General features: G+C 34.0%; 3 protein-coding genes across 8 annotated transcripts in view; all 3 read left to right on the top strand.

The window, feature by feature from the left end:
• Positions 1-23,680, top strand: part of LOC143179930 (low-density lipoprotein receptor) — a 60,561-nt gene extending 36,881 nt beyond the window's left edge. For 2 of the 6 annotated variants that reach the window (XM_076379375.1, XM_076379378.1), the window contains 10 exons: positions 10,861-10,983; positions 16,791-17,026; positions 17,528-17,732; positions 17,998-18,309; positions 18,679-18,979; positions 19,061-19,352; positions 19,638-20,118; positions 20,653-20,739; positions 20,929-21,194; positions 21,579-23,680. In XM_076379375.1, coding sequence (XP_076235490.1) covers positions 10,861-10,983; positions 16,791-17,026; positions 17,528-17,732; positions 17,998-18,309; positions 18,679-18,979; positions 19,061-19,352; positions 19,638-20,118; positions 20,653-20,739; positions 20,929-21,194; positions 21,579-21,623 — 2,348 coding nt within the window. In that variant the 3' untranslated portion in view covers positions 21,624-23,680. Of the gene's footprint in view, positions 1-8,467; positions 8,588-8,737; positions 8,855-10,860; positions 10,984-16,790; positions 17,027-17,527; positions 17,733-17,997; positions 18,310-18,678; positions 18,980-19,060; positions 19,353-19,637; positions 20,119-20,652; positions 20,740-20,928; positions 21,195-21,578 lie in introns of those variants that run through there. The other 4 variants (XM_076379380.1, XM_076379379.1, XM_076379376.1 and 1 more) reach the window with 4 other exon arrangements.
• A 462-nt stretch (positions 23,681-24,142) lies between these two features.
• LOC143179058 (uncharacterized) lies at positions 24,143-25,337 on the top strand. The gene is made up of 5 exons (XM_076378055.1): positions 24,143-24,213; positions 24,291-24,447; positions 24,528-24,676; positions 24,742-24,964; positions 25,031-25,337. Exons 1-5 carry the CDS (start codon positions 24,175-24,177, stop codon positions 25,207-25,209), a joined length of 747 nt encoding a protein of 248 aa, XP_076234170.1. The 5' UTR covers positions 24,143-24,174; the 3' UTR covers positions 25,210-25,337.
• Positions 25,338-25,456: 119 nt separating this feature from the next.
• Positions 25,457-27,187, top strand: LOC143179057 (uncharacterized). The gene is made up of 4 exons (XM_076378054.1): positions 25,457-25,847; positions 25,914-26,028; positions 26,105-26,471; positions 26,551-27,187. Exons 1-4 carry the CDS (start codon positions 25,812-25,814, stop codon positions 27,056-27,058), a joined length of 1,026 nt encoding a protein of 341 aa, XP_076234169.1. The 5' UTR covers positions 25,457-25,811; the 3' UTR covers positions 27,059-27,187.
• The last annotated feature ends 120 nt before the right edge of the window (positions 27,188-27,307 follow it).

Raw genomic sequence — 27,307 nt, 5'->3', positions numbered from 1 at the left:
GTGCTTGCAACCATGAAAAATATATGATAGTAAATACTAGAAAGATTAAAGCGTTTTTGTCTATCAAATAATAAACCCATATCATCTTAAAATCAGTCATATATTTTTATTACATCCTCAGTCTTCAAAAATGTCTTAAAGTTACTGTTATTTTATTACCAGTATTCATTCTGAATATTTGAAAACTTAATTTGAAAAATTTCAAGTGGATCATTTCGATCCATACGATCCTTTTAATATAAATTAATCGAAGGTTACTGTTGATGTATATTATGTACAAAGAATGATATTTTTTTAGGCATTTTTTCTCCCAAATATTTCAAGTATTCAAACTCTCATAAAATTGCAAGTATTAAAATTTAATCGAACTCCGTTTAAAATTTGAGTATCTAAAGTCAGATCTAGTAAACAGTATTTTCAACTTCTTGGAACACCTGAAGTTTTCTAGTATAAGTGGGAACGTGAGCTTATCATCCCCTCGTCAACATCATAAATCGCGTTACTGTCCTATCAGTTGTGAAACTTCTCTCACGTTTATAAAGACGAGAAGCCAAGCGAATTTTCTCGCGTCGACTTTTAGGAAGAAGAATCGAGACGATAAGCGAAGACGATTCTGGATCGACCAGCGTAACGCGATTCTTTCCTCCTCTAGACGCAAATATGTGAAAGTGCAACTTTTCGGACCGGTTTCGCGCAGGTGAGACGGATTGATGCACGAACGAAAGCTACCGTTACCTTCGAAACGCTGCGAGTCCTTTCCGGTTGTCCTCTCGAATTTCAGGGTGAAGCTTGTCGAGTTTCGTTGACCCTTTTCGTGTCAAATTATGCTGCAGTTTGAATCGAAGAGCTGAAATTGGAGATGAAAAATATTTCAACGATTCTTTGCAAAAGCCACTTGGATTCAAGTAGCTTGATGTCAAGTTCGTGTTCACGCAAGTCATGTTACTTGGATTCAAGTGGTTTGAACTGAAATGTGACTTAAAGTCAAGCTGTCATGCAAAAATAATAAAAGTGCAATCGGAAGAGGTGGTGTATGCTGGTTATTTGATTAAGTATTTTCCAAACGAGACATTCACTTTTGACAGCTTTTTTGACGTTCACATGTGGATCGATTTACTTGAAATTTGCTTTCTAGGGTAACAGTATACATCATGGTATACATCAATTAATATGTATCTCGAGGCAAGGAAAAGTTGAAAGGACGTCAACTTCACTTGAAGCTTGAAAGTATATTTCAATTCAAGTAATATTCACATTCACACTGCTCAAATTGTCCCAAATCGCTTGTATTCAAGCCACTTGGATTCAATTAATTTGATTATTTCATCTCCACTCTAGTGTAATATTTCACCTGCATTTTTCTAATGCATTTACTGGAATGAGTTTCGGACGCGAAAATGTGGTGCATAAAACAGAGGAATTCCGACATTATTCGGTGATAATAAAATTGATAAGGAGTTACAGTGATAAATAACAGAGAATGACAAGGGGTAGATCGATCGGTCAACGTTAACGATGGTAATACGTCTGCGTTAATGAATTAGTAATCCGTGACATAGTGGGCAAGATGCATCTGACATATCAGGTTTTGCCCTACGATTTACAATTCTTTTGTTCCGCGCAGAGTGGAATGTCACACGCGGCAGAATAATCGGTGAACGTGTCTCCGTCGAACTCCTCGCCAGGCAGTCGTTGCACATTTCAAAATCTAAAATTGCTCTCCGAACAACTTAATGGCGGTTTCGTCACGGAGCCGACAACTCCGCGATCTATAATCAGACATCGCGGCTGGAATTATAATCACGCGCTTTCTGACCTGTACTTAAGTGTCGGCGCCGCTATTATCGTTCGTAATTAAATTGCACCGTGTATTGACGTTGCTGTTTCGCTATCGATACATGCATCCGTTTAATAGCGCGCGACCTAGATGTTACGCGTATACTATAAATCAATCTCGCGAATTCCTGTTTACCGATCGCTTTTGCGCTTTGTATTACGTTTAATGGAATAGTTTCATAATGAAGTTTCGTCGTTATGTTTGACGACGGGGACTGTTTTGTACATCGTCACGTCGGTTCATTCAAACGTGATATGTATAACGTAGTTAAACCGATGTCGCTTTGACGGCAGTTATTTTCATTAACCGTACGGTTTCCTTTGTACTGTTTATTTGTAGTTTGGCAGAACGCGTTAGCGCGAAAGCTTTATCGTTTGTTGCACGAGATCTTTACGAGTTACACCCTTTCACTAACTATCCGCCCAGGTCTTGTGCCAGCTGTTCGCTTTGCCCCAGGATTGGGTAAGGTTACTGGTAAAGTGTTAAGGCATTGTTTCTGGGGACGTGATCTGAAACAAACCGACACAATGAGTTTGCTTGTTGCAACAAATGTTATATTCTGGTACTGGATAAATTATTGAAGGGCTGAATTCTGTGGTTGTTAGGTAAAATGATCTGAGTCACATGGTTTTGTTTTCGAGATATTGAAGTTTAGGGTGGGAACACATTACTGTCACGAAATCATGTTACATATTACATGTTTAAAACAATAGAAAAACCTTGGTTTACACTATGGACTTCCTTTGTTAGTATGTTATGTAATTTCACGTGATGTAACAGTAATGTGTTCGCACCCTTAGGGCCACATTTTACATATGGCGAATCCATAGGGTGAGATGAGGTATTTCCCTTGTTTTAGATTTATTTTGCTATGAAAAAATTGAAAGCTATTTAAATATTCATTGATAATATTGTTGACCTCCCTTGGACTTCCTAGAGTTAATCGATATCTGTGCCCTTGATACTAGTATCGAGTCGCGATATCGTTAATGTAAATTTGATTGAGAACAGTTCGATGATTGTAACTGTATGTCATGCTGGAATATCGTTCATCTTCCGGTTGATTGTAGCATGAAAATCGCAGGCAATTTCAAATAACTAATTAAATTAATTATCTATTTGTGATAATAATTTCGGCAGGTACACAAATTCGTGATCGTAATACGAACTGCGTATTTCTTTTATTCTTTATTTCGTTGTAAAATTCACGATTTACTTAATTTCAGGATATACATTTATTATAGGGTGATAATTGAGAATGATTACTTTTATATTCATATACAAAATAATCAAAAGAGATGCAAAGAGAAATTATATTCATTTGAACTTTTAATAAACGAAACGAATTCTTTAAATCTACAAAATTCAAAGATATAATTTGTATCATTCTATCTTTTTTAATTTGTAACATTTATCATCATAATTAATTTCACACGCTTCTCTTTTTCATTGCTCACACGTACAAAGTTATAAAGATTGATTTAGATTCATGTTCGCAGAAAATCAGTTGCGTAGACGTATGATAACTCCAAATATGCAATCCAATGCACGTATTCACATTCCTCATGCATAATGAAACTCTTCCACAGTGAAAAGAAAACATTACATGAGTCTTCTAATCATATGCACATTTATTCATATACACGTATTAGAGTCTCCTCAGGCGCTTCGAAACCAAAAAAACAAACGTATCGTGAGAACTTATACTACATTAAGCAATCCATGTTCACGAGTGGAGGAGTTTACGAAGTTTGCAGAGTTTACGAAGTTTATAGAAACCAGAAACTCAATGGTTATAGGACCTGGAAATCATGAAATCGAAGCTTGCAATTAGATATTTACGCAAGTCATAGGGCTTTCAGAACATTCATTTTGCTTATTTGTGACTAAGTTTCTCACGACAGGTGTCAGAAATTTTGAAAGGTGTTTCTACACGTCTGAATAAGACGAGAATTAAGAATAGCTAAATTGCATTATAGTAAATACGTTTGTCTGACTTGACTTATTCTACTGACACCTCTGCGCCTCGCCTAGCTAATGCACGCAGACAGTAGAATAAGCTTCAAGTCAGACACATTTGACGTGAACTTTAATCGTCTTTGCAACAATTATTATAGCCTGAAGCGAAGCCTTCCCTGCAAATTCGTTATTCTTAACTTTTATCCTATTTGGACATATATTTCTCAAAATTTTTGACACTTGTTGCTGAACATTTTGTACATGAATAGTATTGATTTTATACCAGATATTTTATTTTATATATTATAATACTCATCTATTGTAGAATACCTCCTCATACTGTACAATATAGTTATGAAATAGCTTCCTTTTGCAAAAGTATGGTACTTTTCATTTCTTTTACTATTTTCTCTTTTAAACTTTTTTTCATAATAGAAATTGCTTGAACGATATGAATAGTTTTAAAAAATTGGGTTCATCTCAGAAAAGGGGACTAAAAGTTGTAATCATGAGTACTTACTGAATAATTTCGATATTCAAATATTCCTATAGTTCGTACGTGGTGCAGGACACAAGCGTTCGCGCTGGCTGATAGGAGTGATCGATGAGATCGGATTACGAGGGTTTCAGAATTGAGTGTAACAGTATAATTTATAGATAATTTGACAAATTTATTGCTTTGCTAACTCGTGATCGTTATTCCAAAATGCAAAATACAGGTAAAATAAATTTCCATCGTGAAAGTAAAAGATTTACTTGAACCATAAAAAGAGATACATTTTTACATTTCACCAAGCAGTATAAAACAATAACAAATTCAAGATAAATCATTAAACACTCCATACGACACAAATTACAGAAAATAAAACGGTAACATTGCGATCTATTTCAAATATCAAAAATTTATTTTTACCACTCGTGTGCCCATAAAACATTCAATCGCTAAATCATACCACTACTATCGATACTTCGAAAAAAAAAACCACGCGCAAAAAGTGTCTCGAACCGGGAGGTCAAATAATTCTGTAAACCTCAAACCAGAAATCCAGCTCTTTAAAAAAAACTCTCGTTTAAGGATGTTTTCATCAGCGTAGAGACAAACGTCGAACAAAGCTCTCCTTAATACTTCATAGCTCGTTACTCGACCTCTTCACTAGTCGCATTTGCAAACAAAAGCGTCGATACGATTGCAGCTACCCCGAACGATATCAGGCAGCCTTCGATTTACATAACTCCGTAGTTGCAGAGGGATCCCTGAGAGAGGATCCTCTCGAACAAGTAAAGTCGTGATTTCCAGCTTGGATCCGTATCAACTCCGAATCGTGAGAATCGAGTGATCGGTTTATGGGAACCTCAACGACGTCCATTATCGCGCGACGGTGCACGCTTTTAATATTTATTCGCTTGGACAGGGACGCGGAGAAACGCATTCGGCCAACTTAATCATTCAGCGCTCTCAATATCCTGAAGGTAATTCAACGGGATGGTTAAAAAAGGAGGCTGAAACTGGAGCGCACGAATACAAATGTTCGTGAAAAACGAGGGGCCAGGGGCGAGGGAAAAAAATTAGATCGTCAATGCTCCAATTATTCGCGCAGGTGGCGGCTAATCGAGAATATTCGGAGTCATTGCGGCACAGTTTTTGCTCGAAAATACGATTGGCTCGAGGTCCGTATTTTTTTTACGTAATTGTTCAGGGTAGAGAATCGATCTGGTCGTAAATTTGTTCAGCGTGGAATGCATCGCGACGTAGTAGCCATGTTTTTCCCTAGCCGCTACTTAAAATGGGAAACAATAGTTCCGTGTCAAAGGTTAACGAGCGTTACGATTGAATGGATAGTAGTGACTCTCAGGTTTGCGTTGTCGGAGTCAACATTTTGGCGGATATAGGTTTGGAATTTGTTAAAAGCTGTTCGTTATGAACACTTACGACTAGTTGAGGTCAGGTTTTATTACCATGTTTTATTGAGAAGAATTACGAGACAGTTCTGCTATATTTTGTTCCCCTCTCATCACGAACAATGCAAGTATCCAGATTCTCGAATTGTCAGTTTGAAAAATATGAAAAGTTTAAATTTTTACTCTACTAAATTCTACACTCTAGCAGATCAGAGTCTCTACCTCGTATTGTCAGCTAAAATGTAACCACAACTGGGCACTTCTGTATCATTTTTTTATCTTCCACTTCTCATAAAATTGTGGACTCACTGTTTTCACAAAGCAGTATTGTAGGTGGAAACTCAGTTTGCATTTTGCCCCGTTTTATCGTGATAAAAACTTTGTTATCGACCAGCGTTAATAGAAAATTCTGTCAAATCAATCTCTGCTCTGATATGTTTTTCAATTGTTTTTTATCTAAACTCTTAATATTTACCTAATCTAATATACAAAAATAAGAGCAGGTGTCTTGATTTCATAAGAAAATTCTCTAACAAAAGAGTGATCGATAGGCTATGAAAATGCGATTAAAATCAAAATTGAACGAATGGAATACGGCCTCTGTCACCTGAAAATGGAAAATCGTTTGCATCATAGCTGGTTTGCCTGTCTATCCGATAATGAAAAGTGATAAATATAATGAAAACTAGGCTATTTGAGGCCACTATTTGGAACAATACTGTCAATCGATAACAAGAGCCGTGTATGAATACTTTTCTGTCACACAGTAGGTACGTCTACACAGACTCCTTCCATTATTTCATCAATGTGTACATCAATCTCGAAACAATGCACCACTTTTTCCGTTCTTCTCGTATAAACGAATCTCGACAGCTATCGCTATTCAGCTTCCATCGTTCGATTCCCTTTCCAAAAATCGAGACGCAAGAGAAGCGGAACTTCAGTTTGCATGTCCCATAGGGACTGCGTTCTACCATCGATAAGCTGTCGATAACTCATTCACGGTGTGTTAGTGCTATCAAATCGCAAAGTGAATAACAAATTAATCGGAAAGTTCCATTCGGTGATTTGACTATTGAGGGAAAATTATAGGATTTTTTAAACTCCTTCAAAATTATGGTAAATTATGGTTTTCCCACAACTATGTTAAAGTAGCTTGTAAAATAAATAAGTTAATGTTTGCTTTTCGATTGGATTCTTCTCATTTCTTTTTATTTCGTGCACTAGACTGAAATATTGTCAATTTTCAAATTACTATAGCTTCATGAAAAAAAGTTAGTGCTCTAATCTTCATGAGGTCACTTTAAAGAACGAGTTCTCTATTTCCACATCCGCAAGTTGAATTTTCACAAAGATGTTTCTACACGAAACAGCTGATGAGAAAGTAAAGATAATTTTTCTCTAAACAATTGTAAAAATTCAAAATAGCCCAAATTTTCTAAATTCTTTTTTTTTGTAATTGATGTTGCTATCTATTTAAAAATCGAAGTTTTGCATTTACAAAAGCCTCGATAAAAATTCGTGTGCGACTTTTATTGCTGGTTATTCTACCTTGAATGAAGTGTTTTACTGGTATCGAAATATCCAGAATATAAATTAACTTCGATTATTCCCTTTTATTCAAAGTGGAACAATTCGGTAATAAAAATCACACACGAACTTTTATTAAGGTTTTTGTAAATGCGATATTTCAGTGTTCAAATAAATAGTGATGTCGATTGCAACAACAAATTTTTCAGTAAACTGGAAGTCTGTGAATTATTAACTTTTTCTTTTTTTTTTTTTTTTTATTTATTTTTATAGAAAAACTATTTTAACTTTATCATCTATTTTTCTTTGTAGAAACATCTTCGTAAAAATTCAGCAGTAGGATGTGAAAGTACAAAATTTTCTTTAAAATGACACCAGGAAGTTATACTATACAACTCTTTTTCATAAAGTTACAGTAACTTAAAAACTGACAATGTTTCAGCCTAGTGCACAAATACTTTCAACACCTATTGTATATTCTAAAAATTTATTACTATTATAGCATTTCCTACTATACGAATAAATCCACTCGAAACTTTCAAATAGTCAGGCGTTATACAAGGTGTTCCAAAATTCATGGTGCAAATCGAGTCAGCGAGGTTCTATGGCTCAGAATAAGACTTAAATGAAGAACAACAAAATCGCGTAGGAGATTTCGTTTTCAAGAAAAATGTATTTGAGAATTAGTCGAGTACACATGCATCTAACTATGCAATAACTGGTATTACAGATTCAACTCCAGACCTTTGCTGTGATCGAGACGAGGCGGCAATAGTATTATTCTGATTGTAAATGAGCTCTGCCATTATATACAGGGTGATCAGTTCAACTGAAAACCTTCTTATGAGTGTAGCAGCACTTCCAATGCCAACAGCATTTACAATAAATGCTGCCAATATTCGGAAGGTTTCCAGTCAAACTGATCACCCTGTAGTTGTGCCAAATCGGTTACAACAGCTGCCTGTAATGAAATCCATAACATCAGTTATTACCTTACTAATTTTCAAATGCATTTTACTAGAAAACGAAGCCTCCCACGCAACTTCGTCATTCTCGATTTTCGTCGAATTTTGAACCATAGGCACGATGTGTGCCATGATTTTCGAAACACCCTTTATTTAAAACAAAAGAATCTTCGAAATCGTCCCAAATTTTTGACACAATTTTCCCTCGTATTCCCCCGACACAAAAATCCCCGAAGGCCGCAGAATCGTGAAAGAATAAAAATTGTTGAACCAAAAGGATCAAAACCGTGCAGCGAGACGGAGTTCGAGTGCAGCCCAGGGGAGTGCATACCGAAAAGCTGGCTGTGCGATCATCAGCTCGACTGCACTGACGGTCGGGACGAGAAAAATTGCGGCAGTAAGTTATCGATAAGTCTGTACACAGGTCGACGCTCGGACACGTCGGTGAAGGAGCCAGCGGAGAGAGAAAAACGGAGCAGCATGGCAGCCGTCTGAAAACTACGGAACAAGCGACAGCTGAGATTATTAGGGAAAGGGGAAGGTCGGAGGAGGGGGGATGCCAGTCTCGGGAATCGCAAATTGCATCCCTTAACCGGTGAACTCGTTTCCCATCGAAACGGAATTGCGAGTCGGCCACCGGAAGAAAATAAATTATCCAGGGAAAGTAAATATCAGGTTTCTAAATCTGCAAGCCGTTCGTCCTGAGGAAAATAGTCCTCGCGACGCACAGTGTTCGGAAATGTACAGTTCTCTTCATTTTTAAAGTAGAATTTGTCCAATTGAGCTTGTAGTTTAAGTCCAGTTCTTTAATTTTTCTAAAAATTAGCAGCTACTCTTTGCTACTATTTTTATGACATAACTTTAACGCTAGCAGATCTATATTATTTTTTTGTATTGTTCTGCATTATTTTCTTTACGATTTTCTTCGTCATTCATATACATTTTAAAATCACAAATTTCATGTAACACTGAAACTTTTCTAATAAGTATATTTTCTTTTTTCTTTAAGTAAATAATTTCATTTTCACTCAACATGAAATAATAAAAAACTCATATTAAAGCAAAATTAATGTTAATAGTGTTAATAAACTTGTTCACAAGAATTTGTATACTTTTAAGGTGAAATATAATTTTTTGTGTATAAATTGCAGTTTTTGAACACTGTGCGACGTCGGCTTTACTTTTTTTTCCCTTTTTGACGTAAGGCGAGAGAGGCACTTTTTCTCGAGCGTACTCTACATACTTTCGAAATTGTTACTAACACATGCGAGGGATAACGTATAATTTTGTAGTTTCCAAAGCTTCGCCACAGTCCTCCGTCTCTAAACTGGTATCGTCGGTTTTCTTCTCACGATAACTCGCCTTATCTGCCATTATAGACATTTGCATAATGAGGATATGTTGCTGAAACGAACAGCAGTTTGCTATACTATTTTTATATCCGCGAAGTTTATAAAATTGTTGCAAATTCGAGGAAACGAGCAAAAGAGGCTGAAAGATAGATAAACCTGGTTACCGACTGTAAGAGCGAGGACAATGAAAGGGAAGCTTTAAGGGGATATTTTTACGTGGAGGGCGCTAAAACGCTGTTGACAGCTGGCTTAGGAACCTGATCTACTTTGTGAAAAACAGCCAGCGATTATTGGATGAGCATTTTCGCGATTTTACCAGCCAAAATGGTTTTAGATGAATACGAAAGGCTTCTTTTTGTGAGATAAAATACATTACTGTTCATAAGTACTTGAACACTTTCACGTTATTGAAATATGTAAAATACACCAAGTAAAATTCTGTAATATAGTTTTGGCTACAAATCTCATCCCAGACGATTATATAAGGCTTACAGATACCGATGAGAATAATATTTAAAAGCTACATTCACCTAGCAACCCGCAGGAAGCATACAAATTCAATCATATATTTTTTTAAACTAGCAATAAAAAGGATGTCAAATATTTGTAAGATTGAAGTATGGAATTACGATGGGAAAATCCTACTTTCTTTTTTAATTATGAGAGAATTGGAAACAGATTCTTGAACTTATAAATTCCCTTAATATCAGTTAATATAAATAAGAAAGAGTAGGTATTTCACACATCTTCAATAATGTGTAAGTGCCCAAACACTTATGCACAGTAGTGTATGTTCGATAACAGTCCATGCAGTCAGCATTATATATTTTTCTTTTTTATCTATGTCTGTTCACTGATTTGCTATAGAAATAGACTAAACCTTAATTGCAAGGAGTATGTAATTCTCTCGCCAGAGGACCGAAAGGCAAAATACAGTCGATATCCACTGCAGTCTTGGGCATCTGAAATAGTGTACCTGAAAGAGCCCTCAGTGAACGCTGTCTAAATAATTAATTAAAGCAAGTACTCGGGTTACGAATTAAGGACTATGTACAGTGTCGCCGAAAATAAGCAGAAACCGCGCATCAATGTTGGAAACCGTCAGAGTGCCCTCGAGATAATACGAAAATTCAGTCGAACGCTATTGACCCTGGGGATGCAATTCGTGGCTTTCTGGGACGTCTCCCTCTCTTCGAACGAAAATAGAGCTGAACGATCGTCGGTGTCTAGCGCGCGAAAATGGGGTCTTCAGCCCGTGTATCTGGCATCTCATCACGATTCGGTATAAAAATCGGTTCAATCGATTTTTATCTTGTAGGGCCGAAGAACTGCACGGCGGAACAGTTCACGTGTCACTCGGGGAACGACGAGTGCGTGGCACTCGCATGGATGTGCGATGGCAACGAAGACTGTTCGGATGGTTCAGACGAGGCTGAATGCAGTAAGCCTCTGTGCAAGGGCTCGTTTACGCTTGGCCTTGCTCTCATTTACCTTCATCTTCCGTGTCTATCACACTTGGGCATATTTTATTTAATTTCGTTTCAAATATTATTTCAGTTAACAGACTAGTTTATTTTATCTATCTCGCATTTAAAATACAGTTGCCTCGTTCTCGAGTGAGAAATCATTTTGCGTGATGCCTTATGTAATTGTACTTTTTGAATAATTAAATATCGTGCATTTAATTGGTCGTTTGACAAATCTGTCATTTCAGTGCAGTCAATATTTTTCATATTTTTAAATAATGTAATTAAAAATAACGAAGCTAAATATTGTTTCAAATATTTATCTTCGTTTTAAATAAAATTTGCCTAGGTCAGCTGTCTTTATAGATATTGGTTGGCGTAGGACAAATGTTGCATGTCTATTTTTGTGTCTGTACTGTATTAGGTTGGAACGAAAAAATAAAAACTGTATGATTGCTTTTTTATAGTGAAGTTAGCCATCTACAGTCAACAAAAGCTAGTTTTTGTCAAAATAATTTTTGTATTATACAAATTTTGCGTCTTTTAATCTTTGTACATTTTTAAAATAAATAATAAAGAAATTTCTGTCTTTACACTTCGTTCCAGCCTAATCTGTAGCTTTTTTGCTTATGGTTACTGTGTTAGATTTTTTGTAGCTTATGGGGAAATTATATTGGAAGACATGATTCGTTATTTAAAAATGAGTCAAAATATGAAATGAATTATTGATGTTTAATGCTTTATTTCAAAGTCTGTGTACTGATTCTCTCAACACGAGTGCTGGTGTATTTCCACAAAGTGTGTAATTAAACAGTATTCACTGAAGTATTTTGAAGCATTCTAGTGTGTGCATGTAATAACATAAAATAAACGATAAACTGTCAGAAGTATACTTATAAAATTGTATCAGACACTTCTCTTTTTATTTTCATTAATTTAGATACATTGTTTTTATGAATGGAACATTATATCCATGGAGTATATTATTACACAATTTTTCATTTCACATTTTGACTGATCTTGTTATGATGAATCATGTACTTACAGTGACTCATCTATTCACATTCATGAAGGATTGTTAAATTTACGCATTCAAATTCTAAAGGTATTTAATTTTTTTACATCGAAACTGAGAAGACTAGAAAAGATAAAAATGAACCACGGTTATTTTCAAAATTGATTAATGCTCGTGAATCACTGTAAGTAGTTTAAACTGTGTAATATGTAGTATATGCTTTGCTTGAATGCATGGAGAGTAGAGCATAATTTTGCAACTCATTATTTATAATGCACGTGGGCAGAATAAAATTTGTTGATCTCTTAAGGTCACTAACGATAGATTAGTCTCATCACATGATTTGACTATTTTTACCATTTTCTACCTTGAATCGTAATGAAGGAGTGACTTTGAGTATTCCATTCATTTGTTCTAACTACAATCTCCTTAGTCAAAGGAAAAAAGTTAGTTAAAAAATATTCAGCACTGCTACTATACATAAAAACATCAACAATTTGACGAATTACGACCTACTGCAAACGTAAGACCGTGTTACAAATAAAAAAAACTCGTAATAAATTCTTTATTTGGAAAGACCATTCAAATTTGTTGAATATTTGAATCTGTTAAAAATTTTATCTTCTTGCATATTCTATGAGAAACTTGTACCGTGTGATAAAATATCGTCGCAATTTGGACCTTGGGAGGGAGGTCATGGAATTTTGTAAAATCAAATTCTACACCTGTATTTCGTTTCACTTTAATGCATATACTTCCTCCCCATGTTAAAGACATCGAGCATACCCTGTAGACTCAATTCCTTGTTTCATTCAGTGGATCGCACATAAAGGAATGCATATGTACTGATTCGTCGCGATTACCTCTCATTGGTCTGACATCATCGTGTCGCACAGAATATTCTTAAGTTATCATGAATAATTTACGGACATGAGAAATTTGAATAATATCCTTTCACGGTACCCTGAACGCCTATTTTCCAGCCACTTTATACAGTCTTTAAGCGAAAAGAAATGCAAATAACTTTCGAGCAACATGACTGTATAAATTTATCGATTCCTACGAGCAGGTCACAGTTTCGAAATTGCGAAACGGTGGAGAAATTTCAGCCGATTTGAACCAATGGGATTATAAAATATAAAACAAAACGGTCTAATGGACTGTTAAGGTAACGTAACGTGAAAAGTCGTGCATAAAAAGTCTCAGTCTAGTCATGAATCATGAAAAACTGATTCATAATTAATAAAAGTCATGACTTACTGTTACGTGGAAACGTGTTCTCTGACCTTAGGAATACTGAACCCTGAGAAGTTACGTGGGGAGCCCAAGGGGAAATTCGTCAAATTCGCATTTCTTACATATTAATTCTGAAAAATAGCTTTTAAGTATAATAACTTCATTTATAATAATAAATAATTATTTACGGAAAGGAAATAGCTTAAGTTCAATATTTTTTGAGTTTGAAAATATGTAATGTTTTAGAATTTGTTCATAGGTAAATATCAAATATAAAGTTTAATTTTTCTGCGAGGACACAATTTTTAAAAAATAAAAATTTTACAAAATGGCAGAGTTATTCGCTGTTCCTGAAATCTCTACTGGTGAAACATCGATAGATGCCTGTCTGATAGTACAAGAACTAAGAGGTTTGAAGCAAAAAACTTTTCTTGATTCACAAACTAAAAGCTATTATCTACAAAGCAGCACACGATTTTTCAAAAACTTCAAATAATTGTAGAAGTAGGTGCAGTTTGAAGGAAAAAGCAGTGGTTTTTACTGCAAAAAATAACTTTCAAAAGTCAGATAATGGAGATATAAAAAAATCGTACGCTACATCGTAGATAATAGTTTCTGGTTTCTGAACGAACAGTTTTTAATTCCAGACCTGTTAGTGCTTTTCTATCGTGACGGCCAGCAATCGATATTTTACCCAAAGAAACCAGGGAACAACTTGGCCATTTTGTAATAATTTTACTTCTAAAAAAATTGAAAATTAAAAGCTTAAAAAGCTTAAGTTTTCTATTTTCTATTTACATAGGGATGAAAAAATGTATAAAAGACGTTACTAATTTTTTGTCGCCTCAGGCTACTGTCCTCCCTTTAATACTTCTAATTAACGTTAATGCGTAGTGACGTGCTCGTGGGATACTTATTAGCGTGGGTGTGTAAAAGGTGCATGACAGTCTAACAATGAATCTGAAATTGGAAGGGGTGGCAGACGAAAAACGATCCCCTCATGTTTCCCCACATTTCGAGGGATTAATACACGAAGCATCCGTGTGCTTCGTAATCGTTGCACGGTGCATGCTTCCCTCTAATTAATAATTGTTGCACGTACGCGGATACCATCGCTGACGCTTGGATATTGCGGCAGCTCTGTTGCCCTTTTTATTACGCTCTAAATATAATTATTGCGATTACGAGATCGTTTTCATTCTCTCCTAATTAGTAACTTCCACGTAACCGCATCGCTGCGGGACCATAAGTAACACCCGCTTCTTGTCGACTGTTCGGTGTACGACCAGCTTCCTCCTATTTTCGCGCATTTTTTTCCATTTTCTTTACAACATTTTTTATTCCTCTGTACCTCATTCTTTCTCTTGTTTTCGCGCGTTAAGGGTGGCATCAAATTTCAAGATCCACGCCTGGAGTATCATTACCAATAGCATTTATACTATTTGAATGCATAAATTAAAGTGTTCATCTCGGAGGATTTTGATATTATTATTTTGTCATATTTACTTTTGAATAGAATACTTTAATTACTTTCTTGCATGCATTTCAATGTTACTAGGTTTCAATATTTTAGTCTCTTTTTTTAAGCTTAATCGTTTAATCATGGCTTTACGTGTTGCGTTTTAATGATATTATTTTTTAATGTTGTGGTGGTGCTGGGTGGTTTCGAGCTTCATTTGTTTTTAGTAATTTATGATCACATGTTTTTATTGCTAACTTTAATATACTCGCGGATTTTTAAGCGGAAGCGTCGCGCAGAGGTGAGCTTTTGCTGTAAATATTTATCTTCTCATGGCACAGTGACAGATTTTATTTTATGTTTTTAATATCAGTATTTTCGTAATAACACATGAAAGGTATATTTTCATTGCAAATATTAACTTCTTTGATATAAAATAACGCCGTGTAATTTGTGATTAAATTCGCATTGGGCTTTCTCGCTTTCATTAAATTACTTCGATCAGCTTCACTGGAGAAAGTGGTCTTGAACGTCTTACGCAAAGATCGTTAAAGCTTCAGTGCTTATGATTTCATTTAAAATGTAATTTTTCAACGACTGACGCGTGATTTGTTCGCCATGCCGATTCAAGTGTTGTCTATGTTGATTATTGTTTCCGTAGTATTTCTCTGTTCCGTTTTTTTGCTCCTTCATCCGTCGTCTTTAACCCTTTGTTATTCAATATAATAAAAATGAATTTAAATGAATCTAAATACTTTACATTCCAAAATAATGGAAAAATCATTTAAAGAGACACTTTCGTTTAGAAATTCAATTGTAGAGGTATTTTTGGGCAATTCTTTCTTCTGGAAAACTATAATGAGAATTTTCCATACACCCTTATTTGTATTTGAAATATTTTAGCATACAATTATAGAATAATCAAGATATTCATGAAAAAGTAAATCTAGAATATTCTTAAAAAACTTACAATATCACAGATCATAATAGAAACAAAAGTCCCGAAAATTCTTCTTAGAACAGAATTTAGAAAATAAAATACTCTCCTAAATTGCAGTGAAGCTGCACTGAAGGTTTTCACTGCACTTTAATATAAAATTGAATAAGCAAAGGGTTAAAACCGAAATATAAATATATAAAACCTAATTTATGATAAATAATATTTCAGTCTTTCTACCATTATGTTTACGTGCTCGTATGTTACCGCTCATTGTTTTTTAGCAAGTCATTTTTATGTTATGTAAGTATCTTTGGAAGGAGGTCTTCGTTGCGCTTCAATGGAACGTGAATGTGTACGTACGTGTTTTTAGTGACAACAATTAAGCCTGATGTGTAGCTGGTAAAGAAACAGCAGGTAGTCTTTTACTTGCACGTTTCGCGGCGATGTTAAGCCATGTCGTCGTGTCAGCATGGTGCATTGCGTTCCTCGTTGATCAGGCGACGGTTAATTACCCTCGTTTAATTATAGGAGTACCCTAAGAAACTTATTTCTTCTTTGCCCTATCCTCTTGAAAGTGCAAATAGTTTGTCACATAATTTAAACGTAACTCTCGTCGAGCGCAGCGAGGTCTGCTGTGTAAACTTCGAACTCGTATGTAGATTTAATTTAAGTAATTAGCATAACGATTTTTGGACTAAACCCCCCGCTGCTCACGGTTAAATGCAGATACACGATCCTTCATTTAAGTCGAGAATTTGTAGTTCCTCTATTATGTAACTTATTTAGCTTTTTGTTCAATTTAAAAAACGACTTTGCATAGACTTACTTGCATACCTTAAAGCCACTGATTTCTATTATGTAAGTTTCAGTATATTTTTCTGAGGATCTCTACATTGAAGAAATGGGTTTTCTTAGATATCATTGAACAAAATAAGTAGTCTTTTTCTCGTATAGACACATTTTTAATTAGTAAAAAGTATTCGAATGTAAATCAGATTTCAGTTTTTAAGTCCCACTTGTTTCGAGCACGTTTTCAACATCTTTTTTTGTTCTCATGGTAGAAAGCAAGAACGTTAAACGTGGATGGTTTTTAATATTTTATTTCTTTTGTTCCCAATCGCGCGTTCTTTAGACGACACCTGTCGATCCGATGAATTCACGTGCGCGAATAAGCACTGTATTGAACAGACCTGGGTATGCGATAACGATGACGATTGTGGGGATGGCAGCGACGAAGAAGATTGCAAACCAGTCACCTGTCGTCCTGGATCGGAATTCGCTTGCGCGGATAATTTTTGTATAACTTCTCATTGGAGATGCGACGGTGACTATGATTGTCCTGATCGTTCCGATGAAATTGGGTGTAAGGTATGATAACTCTCAAATATTCTTAAACACAGGCTGTCCCAGTAAAAATTAGCACCTTGATTATCTTAGAAACTATGAGTAATTTATTTAACATTTTTCAAACGAAAGTTATGTGCTATTAAAGGGCTCATACAAATTTATCGAACGCTTAAGATATATGAAAGTCATTTCTGCTTTTTTAAATGGCATCCTATATTTTTCTGTTTATCATCTGATAGTAGCTCCCAAGACGAATATAAATACCTATAACATAATTCTGTATTTATATTCGACTTGGGAGCTACTATCAAGCAAACAGGAAAATAAAAAGAATTCATATTTCTTAAGTCTAGAAAAATATCGATATGACCATATAATGACTCCTTTAGTACCAAATAATTTCTGTTCGAAAAATTGTACTGTCTTGTACTTTCTACGATCATCCAGATGCTAGTTTTCACTGAAGTACTCTGAATAAGAAATGTGCAAAATATTTACGCGAATCTTTTTCCATGTTCGTAGGACTACCCCAATGGCAAACGCCCAAGTCATTGTAACAAGAAGGAATTTGACTGTGACGATGATGTCACCTGCATACATCAAAATTGGGTGTGCGATGGTGATAGGGATTGTCCCAATGGGGCAGACGAGTCACCTCTACGATGTCATAATATTACCTGCAGACCTGATCAGTTCCAGTGCGAGGATCGTCATACTTGCATACCAGGTACCTAACTCATACTCAGACCTATATTCCTTAACTATGGAGAAAGGCAGTAACTACAGAAAAATGGAAAATTAAGTTTTTTGTATCTGTGAATAATTTTGAACATTTTATGTCTTGTTTTAGTGCAAAATGGCAATAAAATCTTTTTAGTAGATACTGCTTTTCTCCGTAGTTGCGCAGTATATTCTTTAAACTAGACTCATGTTAAGTCAGTGCTAGTCTTATTTCTAATAAAAAAGTTCACTAAGTTTTGTTAATACTTCAGGTCACTTGTACTGCAATGGCAAACCAGAGTGTCCTGATGGCAGCGACGAGAAAAATTGTACGAGCAAAACACAAGCTTGCGATCCTCTGACTCAGTTTGAATGCAGCGAAGGTTCTTGTATTCCTCTTCATAACGTGTGCAATAAAAATCCAGACTGCATCGGTTGGGAAGACGAAAGTACTAAACTTTGTGGTGTGAACGAGTGTCTGAAAAACAATGGTGGATGTTCGCAAGTTTGTATCGATATGCCCATTGGATTCCGATGTGATTGCAATCCAGGGTATAGATTGATTGATAATAGAACATGTGCTGGTAAGATATATACAGATATTTCTTGAGCTATAAATTCTTGAGATGTAAAATGATAGAAATTTGTAGAAAAAAATGTAAAAAAAAGTGTTAAAAAGTCAGTGCCTTTTTCAACATTATGTAAGAACTAATTATTCAAACAAAAATTCTTTAAGAACTACTATCCAAAATTTGAAGTAAATTGGATGTGAAAATTAACTGAGTAGATACGCCCAGTTTGCAAAACATAGTTTCGAGGAAAACACGTTTAATTAAAAAGTTTAACGCTACTTTTTACTTTTTTTTTAACGCTAATTTGTACAGTAGTTTTTTTCCTTAATAGAATATTCTCTGAGTGAATATAAAAACAGTGTTTTCCACTTTCTGGTTTAGATATTGACGAATGCCTGGAACCAGGTAGCTGTTCCCAATATTGCCTGAATGAAAAGGGTACGTTTAAGTGCAGCTGTGCTGCTGGTTACCTTAGAGATCCTAGGAATCCTACCCGTTGCAAGGCAGCAGAGGGTCACGCGAGCCTTCTCTTCACTAGGAGTCACGATATTAGGAAAGTAGCTTTAGACCGTCAAGAAATGACAGATATTGTGAATAATACGAAAACAGCAACTGCTTTGGATTTTGTCTTCCGTACTGGCATGATTTTCTGGAGCGACATAAGTGAAAAGAAGATCTACAAGTAAGGATTCATCTACCTAATTTACTTTTCTAATACTGTATAATCTATTTCTTACTTGCATGTATAATTATCATTCCATAGAGCTCCAATAGATGAAGGTAATGAACGTGTGGTAGTCATTGATGATGGTTTAACAACGTCAGATGGACTCGCTGTTGATTGGGTATACAGTCACATTTACTGGACTGATTCCGCAAAGAATACCATAGAATTGGCTAACTTTGAAGGCAATATGAGAAAGACTCTCATACGAGATCGTATACGTGAACCTAGAGCGATAGCTTTGAATCCATTAGAAGGATGGATGTTCTGGACCGATTGGAGCGATGAAGCACGTATTGAAAAGGCGGGCATGGATGGTTCTCATCGAATGGTATGTTAAAAAATCGGGAATCAGAATAAACAGTTAATTGAGATAAACTTTTTTAGTATTAATGAACAAAATATCTGTTCCTATCCCAGAAAAATTTCTATTTTTGTAAAAACTTTTTTTATATGTTCTCATCGAAACTTATAATACGAGAACTTTTTGTAAAAATGTTCCACGATACATATTCTGAACAGAGCCTATTAAAAGGTTCCATAACTATTACGATTCCTGTAAATAAGGTGGTAGCTGAGATAAAGACAGAGTTTCTAAAAACTGAATTTGTTGCAGGTGATAGTTGATAACGACGTAAAGTGGCCAAACGGATTAACCTTAGATTTAATAGGTAAAAAGGTTTATTGGGTGGATGCTAAATTGTATATAATAGGATCGTGTAACTACGACGGTTCTGGCAGACGAACAGTCTTGTACTCTCCTGATGTTTTAAGGCATCCGTTCAGCATTACTACGTTTGAGGATTATGTCTATTGGACAGATTGGGACAAAGAAACGATATTTAAAGCGAATAAATTCACTGGTAAAGAAGTTGAGGCTGTTACATCGGTTCGAACTTTGAAACATCCTATGGTTGTTCACGTGTATCATCCGTATAGACAACCTGACGGAATGAATCAGTGTCAGGCTGTAAATGGTCATTGTAGCCATTTGTGTTTACCGGCACCAAGAATAAATTCGAAATCGCCTCTTCTTAGTTGTGCTTGTCCAGATGGCCTAAGACTGTTACCTGACGGTCTAATGTGTGTAGAAAAGGGTAAGTCGAATTAACGATTCACTTTTATTCTTTCAAACAAACCATACATGTTGGTTTAACATGCACGTCATAAGAAAAATAAAGGGAATGACATTAAAATGACCGTTTCGCATGCTACTAGAATAGATGAATGCTTACGATGAAAAGTACTAAATAGACTGCGGATTTTTATACATCTATGGAAATTGTAAATGTGTAAAAAACTACAGAGTTCGTATAGCTATTAAAAAATATGCTGAATATGAAAAGTAAAGTGCACATAAAGTAAATTTTAATTGTGCTTCCATTCCTTTAATTTGTGCTTATGAAAATATGAAATTGCATAAAAGTCCGCAATTTCGTAATGAAAAATATGTAATATCTAGCATGATTAAAATTTTATTTTTATTTCAAATTATTGTTTCATTGTCAGCTTGCATCGATATGTTTCTATTCTGGTATTACATGGTCATTGCATTAATGTCTTATGTTTTTTACTTAATTATATATTATATTATTTTGCATCGGTGTTGCATGATTATGGGATAATTCCAGTAACTACAACTGTAGCGCCTACAACGCAAGAAATTACTAAGCCATTCAAGAGACTCGAAATATTCAACGTTACCAGTACGACTATACGTAAGTACATTTGCACGATAGTTACTAGAGTTAGTGTTAATTTTTAGAATTTATGGATCATAAATGTTTGGCTTCAGCATATATATATTTTTAATTTGAATATAATGCATTTGCATGAAATTATTAAATGGAAACTCATTCCATGTACCTCAGAATTTCTTTTATTTTACAAAACGATGACTTTTTTAGATACAACGCGTCCAGCAGATGCAGATGGAAAAGGACTAACAGCCGAATCAACAGATGCTGGTTTAGTTGCTGTTATCGTGATAGGCGTGGCGTCCTCAGGGCTGTTGCTCCTCGCATTAGTAGCAGTATTATGCTATAGGCATTATCTCCATCGTAATGTAACGAGTATGAATTTCGATAATCCTGTGTATAGGAAAACCACAGAAGATCAATTTAGTCTTGAGAAAAATAGGTTTCCGCTCCCTACTGCTACAGTTGGAGAAGAGGTAATTACTCTATTCGACGTATCGTATAACAAATAAAATTGTGTTTATTATTATGTCGCACATGGATTTCAAAAGTAACACAACTCAAAAGAGACGATTTTCGAGTTACGTCGACTTTTGATAATAATTTGACAACAAAATCATTTATTGTAATTATCCATATATATATATTCTAAATAAATTATTCAAGTAAATTAACTGTCATTAAATAGAACTATTTTTTTATTTAATAATTTTCTTTTAAGCTGACAAACAGTTTTTTACTTTCCCCGAAAAACATACTTTTTTTTAGTTGTGTCACTATTGAAATATATCTGCGATGAGTATATTAATCAATGATTTATGAAATTTCAATATGTCATTTAAACATTTTAATTTGAATAGGCTCAGGAACCTTTAACGAGTCCTGGAACTAATGATTACGTTTAAGACTCAAACTGTCAATGATATGGGCTTAGCAGGCTATCGAAGTAATGTTGACCAAGTAAAAAAACATGTAAAAAGCGATGAGACGCATCAACGTCGAGCAAGCCTGTCCAATAGTACGCCTGCGTTTGCCCGCCTGCCTGCCAACTCAGCTGTGATTATGTTTATTTTTTTTGTACTGTGCCTATTTGTTTACAAATTTATGCATCTTGTCATTCGATTAATATTATACATACGTGCAACATTTAGATTTGCTCCGAGACATAAAGGGAGAAATGTCTATGTGAACTATAAATTGTTGCCAAATAAGCGTTTAAGCGTTAGTTTTCGAGTAGTTCGATAAGGTGCCACAATTCCTACTTTATAATGTTCTCTTTTCAGTTTACATACGTAACATGTAATATACTATAGTGCTATTTATCAGTCTAATGTGGGGTCACGTCACGTCTACGTTTAAATTTATATAAATATATATATAAATATATAAATACACATATAGAATATTTTTATCTACGTGTAAGATCTTTAACTTGTTATTGTTTCACTATTTATTCTTTAAGGATATACATTTTCGAGAATAGTTTTCAGTTAGAGATACTTAGATACTGTTATATTATTAAAAATCACATGTATATAAGACACAAATTCAGAGTATATCGTAGAAATAATTTTTAGAATCGTTAATAATGATTATTGAATTGTCGGAAACTTTGTGTAATTCTTTACAAATTTATTAAATTATTTATAGTACGATTTAACGTGTATCGTAAAATATTTTATAGTACCAAATGAAAACGTTCCACATATATTTTCGAGCGCAACGGTACTTATAGTAATCAAACATTGTTTCCTAATTCGTCGTAAGCTCATTTTCCTTTTGAACATCTTTTTTAAATCGTGTAGATTTAAAAGTAGTAATAATTATATTGTATCCCAGTTATAGTTCAAAATGTGACGTTCAAGTATGTAAATGTGTAACTCATTTTTGTACATGAAATCGGATTTCTCCTTTTATGTCACTTACGCGATACATTACGAGCAGTGTTTTCGAGCACATTTAGAGAATTTTTTAATAGCTGCCTGTGTCTTTTCACAGGCAGTCCATATCATAGTGAAAATTACGTTTTTTTCTATAAATATTATGTTAACATTTTAATTGTAATGTAATCGTTTGGAAAAGAATTAGATATAATAAGATCAGCTCAATGACACTAAGTGTGACTGTGTGTCTGTTAAAAGTAAAACTGTTGTTTAGGTATTTCAGCCCACTAAAAACAAAATGATCAGTGTATATGTATAGAATTACTGCCTCGGGCTTAAGAGTTTTACTTATTATATACTTTATTGTATTAAATAATTAAATGTGAGACAAACGTTCTTCTAGATAAGGTTAATAAGAACTATAATACTAGGACGAATCAAGAGCTGTGTACAATTAATAAGTAGCAAAATATTTATTTCTAAATTTCACTTACTTAAATGAATAATTTTTCGTGTACGAACGTATAAATATATAAATATAAAACTTAATTTAATAAACTGATACCGGTGATTCCAAAGAGAATTTATATGCTTTAATAAAAAATTATTTCAAATTGTACATAAATATTTTTTATTACAAACTGTGTATTAATAATGCACTAAATCTAACTCTCAACAAACTTTTAAACAGAAGCTTGCTACTTTTTAATCATGCACACGTTCTTCCTACGAATGCAACAAAGCAAAGTCCAAAATTAAAATTATAGAGGCTCGGTGGTGATTTTAATCAAAAGATAGAAAGAGTGTGGTGAGTATCAGTTGCAATTAAATGTGTGAGTCACAAGGCATAATCTAGCCAATCTATTCGCCAAAATCGTGTCAAACATTATTTCTATGCAATACATATTATCACTACACACGCATAATACAAATATATATTATATATATAATTTATTATAATGATTATTGTATAAATAAATATACAAAATAAATCACAGTACCGTCATTCTTATCGTACCTACAGAAAGTGTAAAATGTATAATTTGTAAAAATGTAATTTGAAAATATAGAATAGTGAATCATTTCTTTCTGAATTATTACGAATCTTGTCGAGTGCGCGAGTCTTTCGTCGTGCAAATTTCAAACTGAAGTATCCTCCTACCAACACTTTAAACTGAATGAGTGCAACAAAAGTATAAAATAGATAGACATCTTAATCTTTTGCAATTTAATTTTTTTTTCTCATTCTTAATGAATTTCTTAACAAATTTTCTATTCGTTCTCATTCTAGACAGAATCGCGCGGTCGAGTGTTGCTACTTACAGACAAAAAATTACCTAGGTATTCAAAATTTTAAACGCGTTTTTCTCGAAATACTGATAGTCAAAAAATAAGAAATTCCTGAATTCATATAGCTTTTTCGGGCTTCTAGGTAGATACATGTTAATGTAACATGTAACGATGTAACTTAAAGTAATTTAATACATCGAATCACTGAAACAGTATCGACATCTAGTCCTCTAACGTTGTTATCATTAAAATTTCAAACGGAATTGACGGTTAAAATAAAAGAATGAATAGTGCGACAAATTATCCTTCATGTATAAAAATTGTAAGTATTTTATAGGTTACAGCGTTTTTTTCAAAACTGATTATACGTGTTATGTAAAAGTTCACATTTTTTTTTAGCCACCTATAAATTCAAAACAAACCACAATAAACACAATGTGCCCTCAGAAATTTGATGTGAAGGAGACATTCACACTTAATAATGAATTAATATCTCTAGCAAATCGAATATTTGGGGAAGGAAAGTGGAGTCATACTGTTACTAGTCAGACAGTTGGTACGTACATTTAATTTTGATTTCGTTAATTTGAATTTATGCATTTGTATCACACATTTTTTTACTGAAATTTATTTCAGATTTTATAGAATCCTTCATGGGTAAATACGTTTGTGGATGTGTTACATTTGTTAAGATTCAATTGATAAATGGAATATTTCATGAGGACATGGGATATTGTCATGCGGAGGGAGCTATGAAAGGTGCAGCATTACATTGTGCGAGAGCTGTATGTTCACTATTTGAAATATTTCAATCTTTGCATTAAGAAAATCTTTTGATTATCATATTTAGGGTTCTCTTACAGATGCATTTAGGAAAACTCTGTCATGTTTTGGCAATGCAATAGAAATTGAAATACAAAAATTAATGAAGAAGCTACCTAATTCTCATGCGAAGAATGTTCAGAAGGAAGATCTGCAGTGGACTACTTCTGATGAACAGTTAGGTATACCTGAACAATTTGATCAACCAACTTCTTCTGAGACTCATAAGGATAATCACAAAAAACACACAGGTTTCTATAAAATTTATTAAGAATAAAATTTTAATAAATCAATCGTTAATATAGGATACTTTTTAGAAAATGTGTGTCTGCCAGGAATATCAGTACAACAAACAAAACCAAAGAGTCCTACAGAACAATCATCAAAGGCTTTGCCTGATACAAAAGGTCAACTACAATCCAATGGTCGTCATCAGAGTGAATCAGATGATGGTCAGAAGCAAGTGGACCAGAAAAAAGGTAAGGAAATTGTATAATTACATAATCTATTTATGAGTCAACATTAATTTAAATGGGGATGATTACAGTATTAAGTGAAGAAGAACTTTTACGAATAGAGCGAAAACGAAAACAGATGGAGAAACAAGCTGAGTTTAAACGACTAATGAAAGAGAAAGAACAACAAAAAGCTAGTGAAAATAAAAGACCTAGTCATAGATATTAACTAATGATGGACATAAAAAATTGCTTGCAACTGTATATAATATAGATTGATAATTTTGATTAATTGAATTTTAAACTAATACTGAGCGAAAAAGATACTTTTTGTAAATATACCTTAATTGTAAATTATTGTTTAAGATTACAGTATTAGTAATGTATATTTCTTAAAAAATCTTTATACATTATATATTTAATAAATAATAAGCAACCCTTTTAAGATGCGGTACACGTGTTGTCCGTTATTTGTTATGAATTGAGGTTAGGAGTTCCATGAAGTAGAAGGGAAAGTGTTCGACTTTAATAAATATCTTCTAAAACTTAAAATTTATAACTTCAGCAACTACATATTTTTCCTTTTAAATAACAAAATTTGAAACAAATTAAAGGATAAATTGTTACTTAAGAGATTAAAAATATGGATCAATACTTTAAAAGTTATGAAGAATTAGATGTAAGTATGTTTTAAACTATATGCATTTGAATGAGAAAACATACAGCTTTTTAATAATATTTGTAGGTGCATCAACTGATGTTAAATGATAAAGTTCGAACTCTTGCTTACAAAAATGCTATAATGAATTCTAAACACATGTTCCAAGATAAGATTGTTATGGATGTTGGTGCTGGAACTGGTAAAACATTATGATCAATCCAAGTTAATGAAATTTTGAACGAATAATAAACTTGAAAGGTATTCATTGTTTCTAGGAATATTATCAATCTTTTGTGCCCAAGCAGGAGCAAAAATGGTTTATGCGATAGAAGCAAGTGACTTGGTAAAACTTACAAACGAAGTAGTGCTAGAAAATAAATTGAGTGACAAAATTACAGTAATTCACAGTAAAGTAGAAGATATTGATCCAAATAATTTTGAGAAAGTTGATATAATAATTTCAGAATGGATGGGTTTTTATTTAGTTCATGAAGGAATGTTGGATTCTGTTCTATTTGCCAGAGATCATTTTTTAAACGAGAATGGCCTTCTTTTCCCATCTGTTGCTAAGCTTTATGCATCACCCTGTCAATTACCATCCATGTATGATTTCTGGAATGACATATATGGAGTTAGTATGAAGTAATAAGAAATATTTTATACAATAATTCAGAAATGTTTTGTTATAATATCTAATATTTTTATATGTTTTATATTACAGATGCATTGGGAAGGAGTACAGAGAAACGAAATCAATGAAACCTGAGGTACTACTTGTAGATGAAAAAGATCTTCTTGCTGAAGGCAAATTGTTGGCATGGATGGATTTACAGTGTATTGATGTGCAAGAACTAGATCATCTCGGCGGAGAAGAATATGTTTCTGTATGTAACAAGTCTGGAAGATATCAAGGAATTTGTATCTGGTTTGCTGTGGAATTTCCAGATGGATCAGAGTTATCTACTAGTCCTTTTGACGAAGCTACACATTGGAAACAAACTGCTATCGTTTTACCCAATGACCTGGAAGTAGAGGAAAGTGAACCTGTGGCGTTCAAATTAGAATTGGCAAGAAACTCTCCGAAGCCCAGACAGTATAACATGGAATTAATACTATTAGATGCACTAGAAGTTGAACATGAAGTTCCTTGTCCTTGTCATACAACAAAATGCATTGTAATGAGAACTTACATAGAAGAACAAACAGACAATCAGGCAGCGAATAAATAACAGTTTATTACATTGTACTAATAAAGATACAAACACTTTAAATAAGTAATCATAAACTTATAATCCATCTCTCTATTTTTATAGTTTACGTCTATTATACAATGAAATAAAAATATATTAATCTTTTTATATATTTTTCTACTATCTGTGGCTGTAAGGAAAAACGACCTATAATACATTTTTAAAACATTTGAGTTAAAGTTTTGCCTTACAACCTCAGATATGAAAATGAATATTTTGTGTGTTCTG

The sequence above is a fragment of the Calliopsis andreniformis genome, chromosome 5 (genome assembly GCF_051401765.1).
Source record: "Calliopsis andreniformis isolate RMS-2024a chromosome 5, iyCalAndr_principal, whole genome shotgun sequence".
Taxonomy (NCBI): domain Eukaryota; kingdom Metazoa; phylum Arthropoda; class Insecta; order Hymenoptera; family Andrenidae; genus Calliopsis; species Calliopsis andreniformis.
This window is presented reverse-complemented; position numbering and strand designations above follow the sequence as displayed.

Excerpts from the sequence above, each read along its gene's own strand:
- LOC143179057 (XM_076378054.1), top strand. The coding sequence starts at position 25,812 with ATGGATCAATACTTTAAAAGTTATGAAGAATTAGAT. Across the intron at positions 25,848-25,913 it reads AAAGTTATGAAGAATTAGAT|GTGCATCAACTGATGTTAAA; the intron begins GTAAGTATGTTT and ends TAATATTTGTAG. Across the intron at positions 26,029-26,104 it reads GGATGTTGGTGCTGGAACTG|GAATATTATCAATCTTTTGT; the intron begins GTAAAACATTAT and ends CATTGTTTCTAG.
- LOC143179058 (XM_076378055.1), top strand. The coding sequence starts at position 24,175 with ATGAATAGTGCGACAAATTATCCTTCATGTATAAAAATT. Across the intron at positions 24,214-24,290 it reads ATCCTTCATGTATAAAAATT|CCACCTATAAATTCAAAACA; the intron begins GTAAGTATTTTA and ends ATTTTTTTTTAG. Across the intron at positions 24,448-24,527 it reads TGTTACTAGTCAGACAGTTG|ATTTTATAGAATCCTTCATG; the intron begins GTACGTACATTT and ends AATTTATTTCAG.